This window comes from Lampetra fluviatilis, chromosome 58, assembly GCF_964198595.1.
Source record: "Lampetra fluviatilis chromosome 58, kcLamFluv1.1, whole genome shotgun sequence".
Taxonomy (NCBI): Eukaryota; Metazoa; Chordata; class Hyperoartia; order Petromyzontiformes; family Petromyzontidae; genus Lampetra; species Lampetra fluviatilis.
In genome coordinates, this window is record NC_136332.1 from 6,521,704 (window position 1) to 6,540,686 (window position 18,983).

General features: G+C 51.7%; 1 protein-coding gene across 2 annotated transcripts in view; it reads left to right on the plus strand.

Moving 5' to 3' along the window:
* Positions 1–18,983, plus strand: part of LOC144950463 (growth arrest-specific protein 7-like) — an 85,732-nt gene that overhangs the window by 49,071 nt on the left and 17,678 nt on the right. Inside the window, exons 2-4 of one of the 2 annotated variants that reach the window (XM_078880585.1) lie at positions 6,835–6,958; positions 14,268–14,342; positions 15,975–16,063. In XM_078880585.1, the coding sequence (XP_078736711.1) occupies positions 6,835–6,958; positions 14,268–14,342; positions 15,975–16,063 (288 nt within the window). The remainder of the gene's footprint in view (positions 1–6,834; positions 6,959–14,267; positions 14,343–15,974; positions 16,064–18,983) is intronic. The other variant, XM_078880586.1, reaches the window with a different exon arrangement.

Consider the following 18,983-nt stretch of genomic DNA (forward strand, 5'->3'; position numbering starts at 1 on the left):
TTTGTAAATCTGGATGATTTGAAAGTGTCATTGCTCCCGGTGTCTTCCTAATATCGGAAGGGAAGAGCGTTCCAGACGGCCGCAGAAGCGCATCTGAGAGCGCTGCGCGATGTGCTGACCGCCGTGTTTGTTTGACGGCTTAGCCAAAAGCCTCTGCTGCTGCCGCTGCCGCTGCCGCTGTTGGGAGGTTGACCTGATTTCGGTTTTATTCCTCCTTGAAAGATCAGCTTTTTTTTCGTGTGCGTGCAATTTTGAGGCTAGGTCGACCTAGGGGAGGCCCAGGACCACACACACATTAACACAGACGCATTGATACACGCACGGTGACACATACACAGTAACACACACAAAGACAAAGATCCCCCGTATAGCCTTCCCAGACTGTAGGGGCAAGTGCTGTTAGCTAGCACCTATGAAGGCCGGAACGGTACACGAGGAGGTGGGTGGCCAACACCACGCTCGACCGCCTTTGTCTCCCTAGTGGCGATGTTCACACACCGCACCAGGTACTAATTTGAGGCTGAGTCGACCTAGGAGAGGCCCAGGACCGGTTCAGATAATCCCCACTGGTGTTTGCCGTGAGCGCGAATTGAACCCGGGTCGCCGGGTTCGTAGCGCAGCGTGGCGCTAACCGCTACACCACCGCTCCCCACTGAGTGGGGCGGTGACGTCACCGCAGGCTTGGTGCCAGGCCAGGTGCATGGAGTTTTCAGTGTTCACCGTGCGCGAGCTACGGGATGGAGCAGACGGACCACGTGGGGTGGAGCCGGTGTGTGGTGGCATTCAGATCTCTCTCCCGGGTGAGCAAGTTCAAGTTGAAACGGGTGCAACCGTAACAAACAAAAAACAAAAACACGAACAAAAAACATCTCAAAGTGATATATGTGACTTAAGTGCAAACAGAAAATCCAAGAAAAGACAGCAAAATATTGCAGAAAAAAAAACACCGTACACCAACGCTGTGTGCAAAAATCCCAGTGGCGTGAGGGGATGGCACCGCCACCGAAACGGACATCACAGAGGATTGCCTCTTGAGAAGCCAATCCTTCGATTGGCGTCTGGTCCGCGCGCGGTGGAAGGGGCAGCACTTTCCCGCTGAGCCCTGCCGTACGAGAGCAAATGTAGCGCGACGGAGGTTGTTTTTGGCTTTGCTGCGCACGTGCGTGTGCGTGTGTGTGTGTGCGCAATTATTATTATTATTCACTAGGCTGAGACCATCACCTCGCCCACACTTTAACTACAGGCCTCTGGAACGTGGGATTTGAACCCACAATCCCATGCGGTGTCATCTCAGCGCTCTGATCTTTCAGCCGCCCGGCCCCTCCCCGTGAACCCTGAACTTGACACCAGCAATGACCACGTCCTGACCCCGCTGAGTACTTTCTGGCATCTGTTGCAGCCAACTTGTCGGGGTGGCGTGTCATTGGGGTGCCGCAGTGGCTATGAGATGTTGACTACCTCGCCCGGTACACAGGAGGTCGTGGGTTCGATCCTAACCCTGATGCCTGCTGTATATTTGGAGTTTATGGTGTCTCTCTCTCTCATCATCATTACCGTCGCTATGAGATGTTAACTACCTCGCCTGGTATGCTGGAGGTCGTGAGTTTGATCTCAACCCTGATGCCTGCTGTATATTTGGAGTTTGCGGTGTCTCTCTCTCATCATCATCATTACCGTGGCTATAAGATGTTAACTACCTTGCCTGGTATACAGGAGGTCGTGGTTTCGATCCCGACCCTGACGCCTGCTGCTGTATATTTACAGCTTGTATGTCTCTCTCTCCCCGTGGTCGCTTGGATTTTACTCCGGGTCCTCCAGTTTTTCCCTTCAACATTTAGAAACATCCATTTGGAGTGTTTGGCTCCTGTGAATCTCCACATGATAAGCCACTTCACCGGGCTTTCATTTGTGACCTTCTCATAAAGAGTCACGTAGCTCAGTGGGGCCTTATCTGTTAAAGAATAAAAAGTTCAGTTTTGGTTTTGGGGCCAGCGGATTTGGCCCCAAGGATATCCATCGAGTCGAATTCTCCTGGGCTGCCCTGCTGAGATTTGCGAGTCACGGGACGCAGGCTACTTTGAAGTTCACCGCCTTTGGAGAATCTCCGAGACCAGCTGTGGCAACAGCACGAAGCCGGAATGCGCCAGGGGGAGCAATCATCGCGACGGGCCGCGGAAGCCTTGCAAGCGCTTGCCCACGCGGCGTCGGTGGCCGGGGTCGATGGCCGGGGTCGCGGTCGATGGCCATGGTCCGTCCGCTGCTGGATGAATGTCTTGACATGGCCGTCAGCGTCTCTAGCGTAAAATTGCGTTGGGGGTTGGTGGGAGGGAAATGCGTTTTTTTAATGAAAGAAACAATGAATGCACCTAAATTTCGATTTAAAGGTTGTGAGAATGATTTAATTATGTTTTACTTTTATTATTTTATTATTTCCATTCTACGTGACTTTAACGAAAGAACGAAGAAAATGAATGCACCTCTCCATGATGGAGGTTTTTGTTGGTTTAACATGCAGTAGGGCTTTCGCGAACAATATCATCCAGAAGAGAGTTTTTTTGGGTTGGATCGCGTAAATATATAAATGTGTCGTTAAACCTGCCACCACCCGAAACAGGCAATTATTCTAGATTTGAAGTTTTCGTGACTGCAAGGATCCATACTCTTTGGTTCATTCTGTAAAGTCACGTAGGTGAAAAAAAAAAAAATCATATACGTGACTTTACCGAAAGAACCAAAGAGTAACAGCCATCTTCATGGTTCTTTCGGTAAAGTCACGTAGAAGGGAAATAATAAAATAATAAAAATACAACATAATAAAATACAATTCTCAAGACGTTTCGGCCACAACACAAGCAGCCGTCCTCAGGTTAAATATACGCTGCCAAGCTTGGTGGTGTTTCATTCAGATGCTGTCTTTCCGACAGACCTGTTCTTCACCTGAGGACGGCTGCTTTACCGAAAGAACCAAGAAGATGAATCCCTGCAGTCACGAAAGCTTTAAATCGAAAAGTAACAGCCAATTAGTAATGCTTGTCACGTGAACAAAATTAGTGACTCGCACAGCACACACCGGTGGTGCGTTGGAGAGTAAAACCCACCCACAACAACATTGACAATCAATGTGCCGTGGCGTTTCCACCGGTAAAGTCACAGCCTCGTCAGGCGACGGCCGGAGTTGCATGCTGTGGATGGCGTTGGTTAAAAACCCCTTCACACCTCGGCCCGAGTTCTTGACACCGGCCGAAGCGTCGATTGGCGGGTGAAAGAGCAGGGCCCTTTTCGTACGGCAGCCCTCGCTCGCTCGCTCGCTCCACGCTGCTCCATGCGCATCCCTCACCGCCTCCTGTTGGCACCGAGATGGAAAAAGAAAAATTCGCAAATCCGAAAGAATAAAAACCACCGCGAACATTAAATGAGCCGGGAATGAATCCGGTTGGAGTGGAACCCAGGACGGCGCAAATCCATGACGTCAAAGGGGAAGCAAGACGTCTTCGAAATCCGCCAAGGGTTTGCGGTAAGAGGGGGGAGGAAAAAAATATGTCAACAACGGCGATGGATCTCGGCCGGGGCGAACAGACGTCATCGTTTACGGAGGAATTTGGTTTCTCTGCCACTCGTCGGCAGTCATGGAGGAGGAGGGCGGTTTGGAATGTTTGCAGCGTTCCCACGACGATTAACACCCGGGACCCAAGCCGTGCCGACCCTGTGTGTGTGTGTGCGTTGAACTTCTTTCGCTCCCGTAGGTAGACAAGCACGCTAATCGGAGGTGCGGGGGGGGGAAACGACAACAAACTGAACGAACGAAGCAGTTCTAAAGAAATGAGTGTATATTATTGGTTCTTTCGGTAAAGCCACGTAGAAGGGAAACAATGAAATTTAAAAAAATATAAAACAAAAGAAAAAACACCTCGAACATTAATAGCCGAGAATATCAAACAATTTTGTTTTATATTTTTATCATTTTATTGTTTCCCTTCTCCGTGACTTTACCGAAAGAACCAAGAATATGAATCCTTGCAGTCACGAAAGCTTTAAATAAAAAAGAAACGAGTGTGTCAATGTAGATGCTTTAAAAATCGCTTAGCTCCCAGTGACTTCCTGATATATCGCAAGGGAGAGCGTTCCAGACGGCCACGGAAGCTCACCTCATCCGAAAGCGGCGCTTTCGGATGAGGTGACGGCCCAAGACAGCCGTGCCGGCCGTCGGCTGACGCGTTTGCCGTACGGCCACACACGTAACCACGCACATGCGTGTCACCGCGCACGCGATCGGACGCGCGTGATCGCCGCGTGAACGCGCTCGGCGTGGCGAGGCGGCTCCGCCACAGCCGGCTGAAGACGGCGGGCGCCGCACGGCCGCCGAGTTCGTCCCGGCCGCCGCCGGTAAGGGCCGCACGCACGCGAGCGTCACGCCGGGTGAACGTTCTTCGCGTGACGGGCGGCGAGTCGACGCGACGGTCCTCAGCTGCGCGACGTCCGGCTCTCCCCGCCGCTCGTTTCTGCTTTCTGTGTTCAGTTCGTTGTCATTAACTAGTGGGAACTGATATTGTTGGTTCTTTCGGTAAAGTCACGTAGAAGGGAAGCTATGAAATAAGAAAAATATAAAACAATAAAATTCTCACGACGTTATTTCAATTCTTTAGGACTACTTTTAGTGTTTAGTTTGTTATCCCTGCTTGCGTACCTCCAATTAGCAACGGTTGGCTACGTACGGTGCGATAGAAGTTCAACATAGGCAAAGATCCCCCGTATAGCCCTAACAGACTGTTGGGGCAAGTGCTGTTAGCGAGTAGCACCTATGAAGGCCGGCACGGCACACGAGGCGGTGGGTGGCCAACACCACGCCCGGCCGCCTTTGTCTCCCCAGTGACGATGTTTACACACCACACCAGTTACTCATTTGAGGCTGAGTCGACCTAGGGGGAGGCCCAGGAGCGATTCAGAATATTGCCACTGGTGTTGGCCGTGAGCGAGTATTACACTCGGGTCACCGGGTTCGCAGCGCGCTAACCTTCTACGCTGCCCGCTCGCCACATTTTAACACACAACCACAACAACCGCCATTCACCGCCAAGTGGCCGTGACATCACCACGACGCTTGTGCCAGGCTACGTGCACTCTGAGGCCACGTGAAGTGTCGAACGCCCGCCGGCAGGAGGTCACGGGGCAGACCCAGCAGGTGCCGTGGGTTTGACTGACTGAGACAACTGCCCGATGCACCGCCTGTGCCCTCCTCCTATGCCAACTATACATCCACGCACACACGTACACACGTACACACGTACACACGTACACACGCACACACGCACACACGTACACACGCACACACGTACACACGCACACACGCACACACGCACACACGCACACATGCACAAACGTGCACACGCACACACGCACACACGCACACACGTGCACACATTCTCTGGCAGGTGGCGTGGGTTCACACACCCACTAACGCGTGGCCGGAGTTTGCGTTCTTTTTTGTCGTAAAACAAACAAACTGCGAGCCAGGAAGTCGGCTTGACCCTCAAGTTAATCTGTGTGTGACCTCGTGTTAAGCATTTACCGAGATTACACATTTACAGTTGGCAAGGCGGTGCCACCGGCCGTCGTAATGCTTGGCACCACGATGGCTAGGAGATGTTAACTACCTCGCCTGGTGTACAGGAGGTCGCGGGTTCAATCCCGACCCTGACGACGCCTGCTGCTGTATATTTGGAGTTTGCGTGTCTCTCTCTGTCATCATCACGGTGGCTAGGAGATGTTAACTACCTCGTCTGGTGTACAGGAGGTCACGGGTTCAATCCCGACCCTAACGCCTGCTGTATATTAAGAGTTTGCGTGTCTCTCTCTTTCTCATCATCATCACGGTGGCTAGGAGATGTTAACTACCTCGCCTGGTATACAGGAGGTTGCGGGTTCAATCCCGACCCTGACGCCTGCTGCTGTATACGCGGTTGGCTACGCGCTGCGCGAAAGAAGCCCTACACACGCACAGCCGTACACGCCGAGCAAATGAAAACCCCGACTCCTACTACCGAGCAAAATAAAAAAAATGAATAAACGCATTTAGATATTACACCGAAACAAAACAAAGCAGCGCAAACGACGGAAAATAAATTCTCGCAGCAAAGAAACGTAGCCCACGATGGTTTACTGCCACATCCCACGGTGGTCTACCTCAACATCCCAGAGCGCAATCACCAACTTCCCAGCCAAGCCAGGCAACCTTCACAGGGAGCGGCAGCGGTGGCCGAGTGGCCAAGAAAGTTACGCAGAATTCGTAGCAAACGATCCAGTGACCAAAAAGCGACCGCCTGTTATTCAGCGTACGCTTCGGATGAATGAACGAATAACAAAAATGAGAAGGGCTTCAGTTCAGACTTGTCGAGTACTGCGCTATCGATACGCGTCCGGCAAACGTCATCGTAACGAATCGCCTGTCCCCCTCTCTCTCAGTCTCTCTCTCTGTGTCTCCGCTGGGGAGCCGGTAAAGCCCCTCTCTGTACCAGCGTGGACGGCACCCTCGTGGTGTTCACCTTCTGAAGCGCTCGCTCGTCACCGTGGCGTGCGCGATGACCACCACCACCACCACGTGCCTTTTCTTTCGTGTTGTGCGCGGTGCTTTTAGCGCCACGGCGCGTCGATTTGTAGCGAGTATTTTCATTTGTGTTTGCTGGTGACTTTGTGTGTTTCATATCGAAATCGCCTCCAGTGCTTTTGCTGCTGGCGGAAATAAAAGTTGTTTGAAAGTCAAAAGTCTCTTTCTTGTCCCTCTCTCTCTGTGTGTCCCTCTCTCTCTCTCTCTCGCTCTGGACGCACGCTGGGCCACAGATGTCAGCTCCGGGGAGTCCGCAGGGCGGAGGCGAGGAGCGATGCAGCACGCCGCTGCCCCAAGGCTGGCAGTGCTACATCAGCCCGCAGGGACAAAAGTACTACGTCAACACCTTCACGCACGGTGACCTCATTGCTACCACCACCACCGCTATTTGATTACTAATAGGGGTTTTCCCCTTTTTTCTGGCAACAAAACTGACACCTTTTGCAAGGAATCATGGTTACATCAACTGCAATACTTGCAGTCAAATGCAAACAAAAAAGGTGTCGGTTTTGTTGCCAGAAAAAAGGGGAAAACCCTATTAGTATAATTCTAGATTTGAAGCTTTCGTGACTGCAAGGATTCATATTCTTAGGTTTTTTCGGTAAAGTCACGTCGGTAAAAACATTAAAATTAATAAAATAATAATTTTATTTTATTTTACTTTTATTAATTTTAATGTTTTTACCTACGTGACTTTACCGAAAAAAACCTAAGAATATGAATACCTATTAGTATATTTTGGTACTGGCAAAGAAGGTCCCATGATGTAGCCACTATTTGATTGTTAACTAGCTCTACAACCTGGCTCCGCCCCGGGACTTCGGGACTTGGATTCTTGTCTTGGATGAACACGCGGCCTACGCGGAGGGTGGGGGGAGGGGGGGATGCGTGACGTCAGCAGGCACCCTGCGTGACGCTGCAGCATGCGGGTGACGTCACAGGTGTGTGACGTCACCCGTCACAGGTGTGACGTCACCGCTCACTTGTCTTGCAAAATATTACATCCATTATTGCGCCCCCCCCACCCCCCCCAAAATACAAAAGTCTATTGTTATACTTTTTGCATTGTGTACAGTCTGGAAGCTACCCACATGCCAAATTTCAAGTTTTTTGCATGTTGGGAAGTACACTAAACATTTCGAACAGACACACATATTCACAAATTTCCCTTTTACATATATATAGAGATGGGGGGAAAAACCTCTCCAATGGTATGCGACTGTGGGCCATCCAGAGCAGACCGTAGTCACAACGTGCGTGGGTGGAGGGGGGTTAATGAATGCATATGAGTGACTACGGGTATTCATTGCCGTTTTAATAATTTTTTTAAGTAAACTTTAATTTTTATTGTTCACGTTTTCACCAAAGCGGCCGCTGTGGTGAAAGTTAGATTTCATTTGAACTCTCGGACTCCCGAAACGTTTCTCCGTCGCAAGCTGGCGCTCACCGCACCCCTCGTGAATGCCGCGTGTTACGATCGCGGCAGAAGACTTTAAACTCTGTCGCGGAAGTTTGAATTAAACTCGCGAAACAAACGGCTATTATGGGGATAATGTTAGCATTCATTGGGTGCTTGAATGCACCCGCTTCTTCACAGAGCCGGTGACATCTCATCTCAGGCATTCCGGGGGACGGCACCCCCTGACGGAGATTTAGAGAGAACGGAGAGATAAGAAAGGTCAGAGACAGAGAGAGAGAGAGGTCAGAGAGGTTAGAGACAGAGACATAGAGACACAGAGACACAGAGAGACAGAGAGACAGAGAAAGACAGAGAAAGACAGAGAGAGACAGAGAGAGACAGAGAGACAGAGTGAGACAGAGACAGAGAGAGACAGAGTGAGACAGAGTGAGACAGAGAGAGACACAGAGAGACACAGAGACACAGACAGACAGAGACACGCAGACACGGAGACACGCAGAGAAGCAGAGACAGATAGAGAGACAGAGAGACACAGACACAGAGAGACAGAGAGACAGAGACACGCAGACACGGAGACACGCAGAGAAGCAGAGACAGATAGAGAGACAGAGAGACACAGACACAGAGAGACACAGAGACAGACAGAGACACAGAGAGAGAGACACAGAGAGAGACACAGAGAGAGAGACATAGAGAGAGAGAGGCAGAGACACAGAGACAGAGAGACAGAGAGACACAGAGAGAGAGAGAGACAGAGAGAGAGGGAGGCAGAGACACAGAGACACAGAGACACAGAGACAGATAGACAGAGAGACACAGAGACAGACAGAGAGACACAGAGACAGACAGAGAGACACAGAGACACAGAGAGACAGAGAGACAGAGAGGCAGAGAGAAAGAGTGAATCATCATTGGGGGCTGCACGATGCACCATATGCACCATTGGGGCCCTAATACGAAGAATGTTGTTCGGTGAACTGCCCCTACACGGGCACGTAAACATTCACCAAAGTTGAAAGAAGCATTCTTCAAAGGAGGCGACTGTTTGCGAGATTACTGATTTCTATCAGGGCCACATCGTGTGCACCGTGCAGTCTCCAAATATTATTCACCGCCAACCCTGTGGACTCTGTCTCATTTTTTTTTAGATGAAGAATTCCCATTGCCCTACCGAACTCAACATCACCTATGACCTATATTCTCCCAGCACCGCCGGTGGTTAGAAGATGTTAACTACCTCGCCTGGTATGCAGGAGGTCGTGGGTTTGATTCCGACCCTGACGCCTGCTGTACATTTGGAGTTTGCGGTGTCTCTCTTTTTCTCCGTGATGAGATGTTAACTACCTCGTCTGGTACGCAGGAGGTCGTGTGGATTTTTCTCCGGGTCCTCCGATTTTTTTCCTCCACGTTTAGCATCAACATCACGTGTTTTTAGAGTGCTCGGCTGCTAGAAATGTCCACGTGACGATGATCATCCTCTTCGTTGAGCTATCATTAGTGATAGCCAGGCCGCTTCTGAAAAAAATCTACACAGCTCAGGGGGCCTTACCTGGTAAAATAAAAAAAATCGTTTAGTTTCATCCATAACAGAAGTTGTATTTCTTGGGTTGGATCGCTTAAATATAAATGCATCTCGATTTAAAGCTTTCGTGACTGCAGGGATTCATCGTCTTGGTTCTTTCGGTAAAGTCACGTAGAATGGAAATAATAAAGTAATAAATAAAACATAGTAAAATAATTCTCACGACGTTTCGGCCACAACGCAAGCAGCCGTCCTCAGGTGAAGAACAGGTCTGTCGGAAAGACGCTGTCTTTCCGAAACGTCGTGAGAATTGTATTTTATTATGTTTAATTTAATTTATTTTATTATTTCCCTTCTACGTGACTTTACCGAAAGAACCAAGAAGATTTAAATGCATCGTTAAACCTGCCACCACCTGACACGGACAATTAGTAAGGTTTATCACGTGAACAAAACGTGCCAAATCGTTACTGGCACAGCAAAAACGGTGCGTTGCAGAGGAAAACCCCACACCATTTACAATTCGAGCGCCGAGCCGTTTCGCCGGTAATTGCAACCGGCGTCGTGCATTCATATTTTACGCGACCAAGCCAACTCCGTGTTAGTGTAGATGAAGTTCATTGCAGTGCTCCGGACGACTTTCCTTCGACTCGTTGGCGCTCGTCCCGAGGAAGCCGTCCGTCCGTGCCGACGGCGGCTGCCAGGAACGGCGGCGGTGGCGGAGTTTCTGGCCGGAGTGACCCGAGTTTACGTTTTAGAAATGATTCACATTTTCCGTGAGACCGTCCAAGCGGCTGTTGTGGGGTGCATCCCTGCCAGCGATGCTGCCCCGGGGGGTGGTGGAGGGCAGGGGGAGGGGGTAGGGGGGGGGCAGCTTGGGGCAGCGCCGTAAATCATTGCCTGTAGGGATGAGGCCGTACATTTTATTTTTTCCTCTCTTCCCTGGATTTCCAACACGAGGCGGCGAGTTGAAGTGAGCAAACCCTTGTGGGGGTACGGTCAATCGCAGTTAGTCTTGTGTGGTCCGTTTACTACTTCTCATTCAATAACCCGGGTCACAAGCACCGCGTGACCTGGCTCCAGTTGATCTCGGATGGGGGGGGGGGGGGGTGCAGTGTGGGGCAGTGGGCCCCTCGTGCCCGAGCTAACTCAACATCATCCGTGGCGTATTTTCTATTCTCGTAGCGCCACGGTGGCTCGGAGATTTTGACTCCTTCGCCTGGTACGCAGGAGGTCGTGGGTTCGATCCCGACCCTGCCGCCTGCTGCTGTATATTTGGAGTTTGCGTGTCTCTCTCTCTCTCTCTGCTCGTGGTTCGCGTGGATTTTTTTCTCCGGGTCCTCCGCTTTTTTTTTCCGTGTCCCCTCCAAACACATTTAGAGTGTTTCGAGGGCTGTGCCACGAACTTCCACACGACGCCGACGATGATGATGTGGACACCTGCGTGGGCGCAGCAGAGACAACGGCGATTGCTTTACCATCACGTGTCCGTTTCCTGGCTCGGGGGATGGGCCCTCGCTGGGAATACTTGGGCCCTCGTGTTCGTTCTCGAGCCGAAACGTCCGGTGCGTCTTGTTCACGCGTCGTCGGCATCGTTACGGTGCACTTGCCCCCGCGCGTCTTGTTTGGGGGGGGGGGTGGTGGGGCCGGTGGTGGGGCGGTCGATTTCCTCCGGGTTTTATCGCGGTCGCGTGACGGGGAATCCGTTCGGAGCTCTGGCGGAGGAATGCGAGATGCTGCGCGCGTTAACGGAGGGAGCCCGCCCCGCGGAAAGTCTGGAATCACGGAGCTGATTTAGAAAATGTGACCTCGAGCTTAACCTCTTGACGGTCAAACCGATGTGGTGGTGGTTTTGTTTTTAAATCCTTTATATTAAGTTCACTTGCTTGCTTGCTTGCGCGCTTACGACCGTGCAAATCTTTCGGTCGTTTTTTAACCCACTTCCCGTGATCCAATCGAGCTGACATTTTGCACACAGACTCGTTGTGCGTGACAATTTATTTTCGTGAAAAATTTTGTCCAAAATTTTACACTTTTTTGGATTTTTTTGTTATTATATTTAATTACCAATTGCTTAATGGTGGCAGGCAATCATCTGACCCATAGGTGGCAGCCATCTCAAGCCAGAGGACGAGAGGACTCTAGCCGCCACGCATATAAAGGATTTGTTTTTACGGGTTAATTTTTTTGACTCACTCTGGAGATGCTGGAAATTAGCCGAATTGAGCGCGGGACAAAATTCGCAGATGACCCGGAGTCAAAAATCCGCGTGACCATGCACGGTGGAGAGAGAGAGAGAGACACGCAAACTCCAAATATACAGCAGCAGCAGCAGGCGTCAGGGTCGGGATCGAACCCACACGAAGCACACCGCCCTCTGTCTGCATCGCGTGAGTGACCTCATCAGGATTCGGCCTCCGCCGGGAGGTGGTCAACGTGAAATCTGTAGCGCGGTTTGCTACGCACGGTTGCAGAAGAAGTTGAACGAACATACATACAACCGCGTCAGGAGCTAGTTGCGGAGTGGATCACCGCCGTGATGTCGTTTTTACTGATAATTGTTTTTTTTACCCTTCTATCTGGCAACAAAACTGACACCTTTTTACAAGGAGTCATGTTTGCATAGACCGCAATACCTGCAGCCATAATACGAACAAAAGACATAACTCTGATAATGTGCACTGTCCTTGAAGTTGATTGGTCCACACCCGAGACAGCTTTCCTTAGAGCCTAGTCTCACATGGTGTTGGACCAGATGACGCCAAAAGGCGTACAACTCAAAGACAATGCACCATCAGAGTATGAGAGCTCGGGGCAAGCATCTACACTATGGGAACCTCATTTGCCAGTAAAAATATGATAATTAGTTAATTTTTAAAAAATGTTTTACTGTTGAACGGTTTTCCCGTCGTACGCGAGCTTACTCTGCTGCTTCGGAGCTGTGACCCCCCCCCCCCGATTCGGCTTCCCCCACGATTTGCCCCACCACGGCCTGGCCACTGCTGCCCTCTAGTGGTGCTGAAGTCATCAAGTTTCAAGTTTTCAAGTTCATTTATTAGGTATAGCCCCTGTGAAGCCATTCGGCTCTTGAATCGGGTGCAACCGCAACAAACAAAAAAAACAAAACATGAACAAGAAAACATCTTGTAGTGACTAAGTGCGAACAGAAAATCCAAGAAAAGACAGCTGAATATTGCAGAAAAAGCACCGTACACCAACGCTGTGTGCAGTGTACGTCGTCATCCGCTGCTGGATTAAGGCCTCCCTAAGTCGTAGGCGTCTCTCTCACGGTCCTGGGCGTTATCCCAGGCGCCGTGGTGGCTCGGCGATGTTAACTCCCTCGCCTGGTGTGCAGGAGGTCGTGGGTTCAATCCCAACTCTTGACGCCTGCTGCTGCTGTATATTTGGAGTTTGCGTGTCTCTCTCTCTTTCTCTCATCATCATCACGGTGACTAGGAGATGTTGACTACCTCGCCTGGTGTACAGGAGGTCGTGGGTTCAATCCCAACCCTGACGCCTGCTGCTGCTGTATATTTGGAGTTTGCGTGTCTCTCTCTCGCTCTCATCATCACGGTGGCTAGGAGATGTTGACTACCTCGCCTGGTGTGCGGGAGGTCGTGGGTTCAATCCCAACCCTGACGCCTGCTGCTGTATATTTGGAGTTTGCGTGTCTCTCTCTCTCATCATCATCATGGTGGCTAGGAGATGTTAACTATCTCGCCTGGTGTGCAGGAGGTCGTGGGTTCAATCCCAACCCTGACGCCTGCTGCTGTATATTTGGAGTTTGCGTGTCTCTCTCTCATCATCATCACGGTGGCTAGGAGATGTTGACTACCTCGCCTGGTATGAAGGAGGTCGTGGGTTCAATCCCAACTCTGACGGCTGCTGCTGTATATTTTGAGTTTGCGTGTCTCTCTCTCTCCCCGTGTGCGGTCATGTGCATTTTTCTCCGGGTCCTCCGGTTTTTCCCTCAACATTTCCAAGCAACGTGATGCGTTGAGAGTTACGCGGCTGCTGCTCTACATTTCCACGTGATGATGATGAGCCACTTTGTTGAGCTATCATTCGTGCGGCCTTACCTGCTGAAATTAAACTAGTGATAGTGATACTAGAGGAAGCTCTAGAGCCGTGGTTCTTAACCTTTACTGCACCCTCGCACCCTTTAGTTCTCAGTCGTTATATTTTTTATCACGCTAATCAATACAAACAAAGTAGTTGTATTCTTGGTTCTTTCGGTAAAGTCACGTAGAAGGGAAATAATAAAATAAAGAACCAAGAATATGAATCCCTGCAGTCGCGAAAGCTTTAAATCGAAATTAAAAAAGTAGTTGTACTTACGCGCTCGTGCTAAATTTGTGTTTTCCATGCTTTACCTTCTAAAAAAATCTGGCCAATACCTCGCTTACCCCCCCAGAAAGGTCATCTCGCACGCCGGGTTAAGAAGAACCACTGCTGTAGACAGCCCCTTGAGAGACGATAACTCGCCGACTCTTCCACACTGTGCCAGACTTCTCGGACGAGGTGGCAGGACCCACACTTTTTAACCACCAAACCCCGTGACCTTTTTGACCCTGCCGGGCGGACGGACGCGGATGGGGGCTGCAGGTCCGGTGCTCTGCTCCCGTCCCGCCCGCTTACCCCACGGCCCCGACCCCCCCTCTGTGATGGTCCGGCCGCACGGACCGCGCCCCGACCGTTCCGCTTATTTTTTTTTCCCGTCGCAGAGACGACCTGGGAGAGGCCGACGGGCGAAGCCTCCAACCGGTCCGTGTCAACGCCCTCCACGCCGTCTCCCACCGGTGAGTCGTGGGGAGGGCAATCACGTGATGGGGGGGGGGGGCGAGTGGATTTAACCCTTTCTCGTTCCGATGACGTGCGTCACATCCGTTTTTTCTTCCGATTGCGTTTTCCGATGACGTGGGCGTTCGTCATCGCAACGGAACCGGAAGAAAAATGACAGAACTTTAACGGTGCCGAGGCTCCCACGAGGTCACGCGGGAGGGTTACGTGCGGCACAGTTTGACGCCGGCTTATTGATCGTTGAGCGCGGCGGTCGTGTCGCTACGGTTCTCTGCGGTGAGTAACGACGTCTTTTAAAAAACGACGGCGCTGCTCAATAAAATTGACGCGGAGCCGCTTGTGTGTTCCGAGATTCAGCGGTGAACGGGACATCCGTCCACGATGTGACTTGCAGATGTCTCAGAATTCTAAACGGTTACGGAGCCGCCTGATTGTGACCACGTGAAGTGCGATCCGTCAATCGCGTTGCACCGTATGGCGCGGCTCTCTTACGTGAGTCTGTGAGTCTCTACGCGTGTCTGTCGGTCTCTTCGAGTCTGCGTGAGTCTACGGATGATCCGTGCGAGCCTACGGGTCTGCGCGTCCCCATGTGAGTTCGTGGTGTCTCTCGGTGATTCTTTGGGTCTCTGTAAGCCTTTGGGTCTCTACGTCCGTCTCTGGGGGAACGGGCAATTCACGGTGGATCGGCACGTCGCGTATGGTGGTGCAGTGCGCGGGCGGGTACTGTCACCGCTACCAAGACGTCTGGCCGGCTTGGCAGAGGAGGCCCACGTACCCTCGACGGGCTCCTTTCAGCGGAGGCCGCTCGCGGCTTGAGGAGTACAGCGGAGGCCGCTGCCCCTTTGACCCCACAAAAGGGCGGTGGCCGCGCTCCAAGATGGGCCGGGGCTCGGCTGATCTCACCCACCCCGGGCTCGCGGGAAGTTTCCCACCGGCGCACGAGGCCCGGCGCGGGCAATTCAAGAGCCGCGCCCCCTGCCCTTGCGTAACCGCGGTGACTTAACGGGCTCCCGGCCAAGACCCAACCGCGATCAACCGTTCCGTCCCTAATTGTCGGCGTTAGGGATGGTAATGATGGCGATGACGACGTAATTATTGGGCGCGTGCGGTGCTCGCGCCGATCCCGTGACCGCGAGGTCCTTGCCCGTGCACTCCGCAGAGCGGGACGCCGGCGTGCGTCAGGGTCGGCACGCCCCGGCGGTTGTTAACCGGGGCGGCCTGCCGAGGTCGAACCGCAAGAGTTGTGGATAAATCCTCCTCCTGTTTCGGTCTTAAATAGACGGAAGGACAAATGTGACGTCGTCATTTGTTAGCCAATCAGCTGCGAAGACCAGAGGCGGGGGGCGGGTGGTTAATGTACGCATATCAAGTACAATGGATATCGATATAATATTGGTCGCGCAAGCCTACGTGTTAAAACAACCACGCAGATTTGCCCAAACAGTCTCCCACATTCGATCTTAGGGGTTCCCCTTGGCCGCTGGGCTGGGTGGTGACCACTCCACCGCCCGTGTTGGCAGTCAGCCCCCCTCGCCCATCCGGCGACAACTGCGTGGGGCAGTCTCTTGGCGTGAAGGCGGAATGAGTGGGCGAGCGAATGAGCGAGCGGATTATTTTAAATTGCCTGGCAGGTGAACCGGCTCTCTTGTTTGCAGGTGAGGCTTCCTTGTCGCCCACCCCATCGCAGAAGAACATGAGGAAGTCCAGCAGCGACATACAGGCAAGAGAAAAAAACTTGAGACAAATGTCATTCGTTATGGTGTGTGTGTGTGTGCGTGTGTTTGTGTACATGGGGAGCGGTGGTGTAGCGGTTAGCGCTACGCTGCGCTACGAAGCTGGCCACCCGGGTTCGATTCCCGCTCACGGCCAACACCGGTGACGATTATCTGAACCGGTCCTGGGCCTCCCCTATGCCGACTCAACCTCAAATGAGTACCTGGTGCGGTGTGTAAACATCGCCACTGGGGGAGACAAAGGCGGTCGGGAGTGGTGCTGGCCACCCACCCCCTCGTGTGCCGTGCCAGCCTTCATAGGTGCTGCTAGGCCTCGGCAAGGTAAGGTAATTGTACCATTTTTACCAGGTAAAAGGGTAAAGGGTAAAGGTGTCGACATGCCAAGGGGTAACGGTAAAGGGTAGGGTAAAGTTAGGCTCGTTGTTTTTACACTTTTACCTTACCTGCTAAAGAGCAAAAGGTAGGGTAGAGTGATTGTATTGTGGTAAGGTAAAAGGTAGGGTAAGGTTAGGCTCGTTGTTTTTACACTTTTACCTTACCTTGCCGAGGCCTAGGCGCTGCTAGCGGCATTAGTCTGTGAAGGCTACACGGTGGGGGTCTTGTGTACGTGATCCTGGCACGAGTGTTTGATATTAAGCGCCGATTCACCAACAAACATGCTCTTGGCGAGTAATGAACTCGAGTTGCCGGGATGACCTCTGGGCCGGGGAGGGTATTCATTGATTGGTGACCTTGCCGGAGCAGCACAGCGTTCGGCACGTTCACTCCCACGCCCAGAGTCATCTGCATTGCACACGCACACGCACTCATGCACCACCAGTGTTACACACACACACCACCAGTGTTACACACGCACACACACCACCAGTGTTACACACACACACACCACCAGTGTTACACACACACACACACCAGTGTTACACTCACACACACCACCAGTGTTACACACACACACCACCAGTGTTACACACACACACACCACCAGTGTTACACTCACACACACCACCAGTGTTACACACACACACACCACCAGTGTTACACTCACACACACCACCAGTGTTACACACACACCACCAGTGTCACACACACACACACCACCAGTGTTACACACACACACACACACACCACCAGTGTTACACACACACACACCACCAGTGTTACACTCACACACACCACCAGTGTTACACACACACCACCAGTGTTACACACACACACACCACCAGTGTTACACACACACACACACACCACCAGTGTTACACACACACACACCACCAGTGTTACACTCACACACACCACCAGTGTTACACACACACACCACCAGTGTTACACACACACACACCACCAGTGTTACACACACACACACCACCAGTGTTACACACACACACACCACCAGTGTTACACTCACACACACCACCAGTGTTACACACACACACACCACCAGTGTTACACACACACCACCAGTGTTACACACACACACACCACCAGTGTTACACACACACACACCACCAGTGTTACACACACACACACCAGTGTTACACACACACACCACCAGTGTTACACACACACACACACCACCAGTGTTACACACACACACCACCAGTGTTACACACACACCACCAGTGTTACACACACACACACACCACCAGTGTTACACACACTCACACACCAGTGTTACACACACACACACCACCAGTGTTACACACACACACACCACCAGTGTTACACACACACACACCACCAGTGTTACACACACACACACCACCAGTGTTACACACACACACACACCACCAGTGTTACACACACACACACCACCAGTGTTACACACACACACCACCAGTGTTACACACACACACACACCACCAGTGTTACACACACACACCACCAGTGTTACACACACACCACCAGTGTTACACACACACACACACCACCAGTGTTACACACACTCACACACCAGTGTTACACACACACACACCACCAGTGTTACACACACACACACCACCAGTGTTACACACACACCACCAGTGTTACACACACACACACCACCAGTGTTACACACACACACACACCACCAGTGTTACACACACTCACACACCACCAGTGTTACACACACACACACACCACCAGTGTTACACACACACACACCACCAGTGTTACACACGCACACACACCACCAGTGTTACACACACACACACACCAGTGTTACACACACACACACACCACCAGTGTTACACACACTCACACCACCAGTGTCACACACACACTCACTCACGCACCACCAGTGTTACACACACTCACACCACCAGTGTCACACACACACTCACTCACGCACCACCAGTGTTACACACACTCACACCACCAGTGTCACACACACACACACACCACCAGTGTTACACACACTCACACCACCAGTGTCACACACACACTCACTCACGCACCACCAGTGTTACACACACTCACACCACCAGTGTCACACACACACTCACTCACGCACCACCAGTGTTACACACACTCACACCACCAGTGTCACACACACCAGTGTTACACACACACCACCAGTGTTACACACACACACCACCAGTGTTACACACACACACCACCAGTGTTACACACACACACACACCACCAGTGTTACACACACACTCACACCGCCAGTGTTACACACACACACACACCACCAGTGTTACACACACACACACACCACCAGTGTTACACACACACACACACCACCAGTGTTACACACACTCACACCGCCAGTGTTACACACACACACACCACCAGTGTTACACACTCACACACACACACCACCAGTGTTACACACACACACACACACCACCAGTGTTACACACACACACACTCACACCACCAGTGTTACACACACTCACACCAGTGTTACACACGCACCACCAG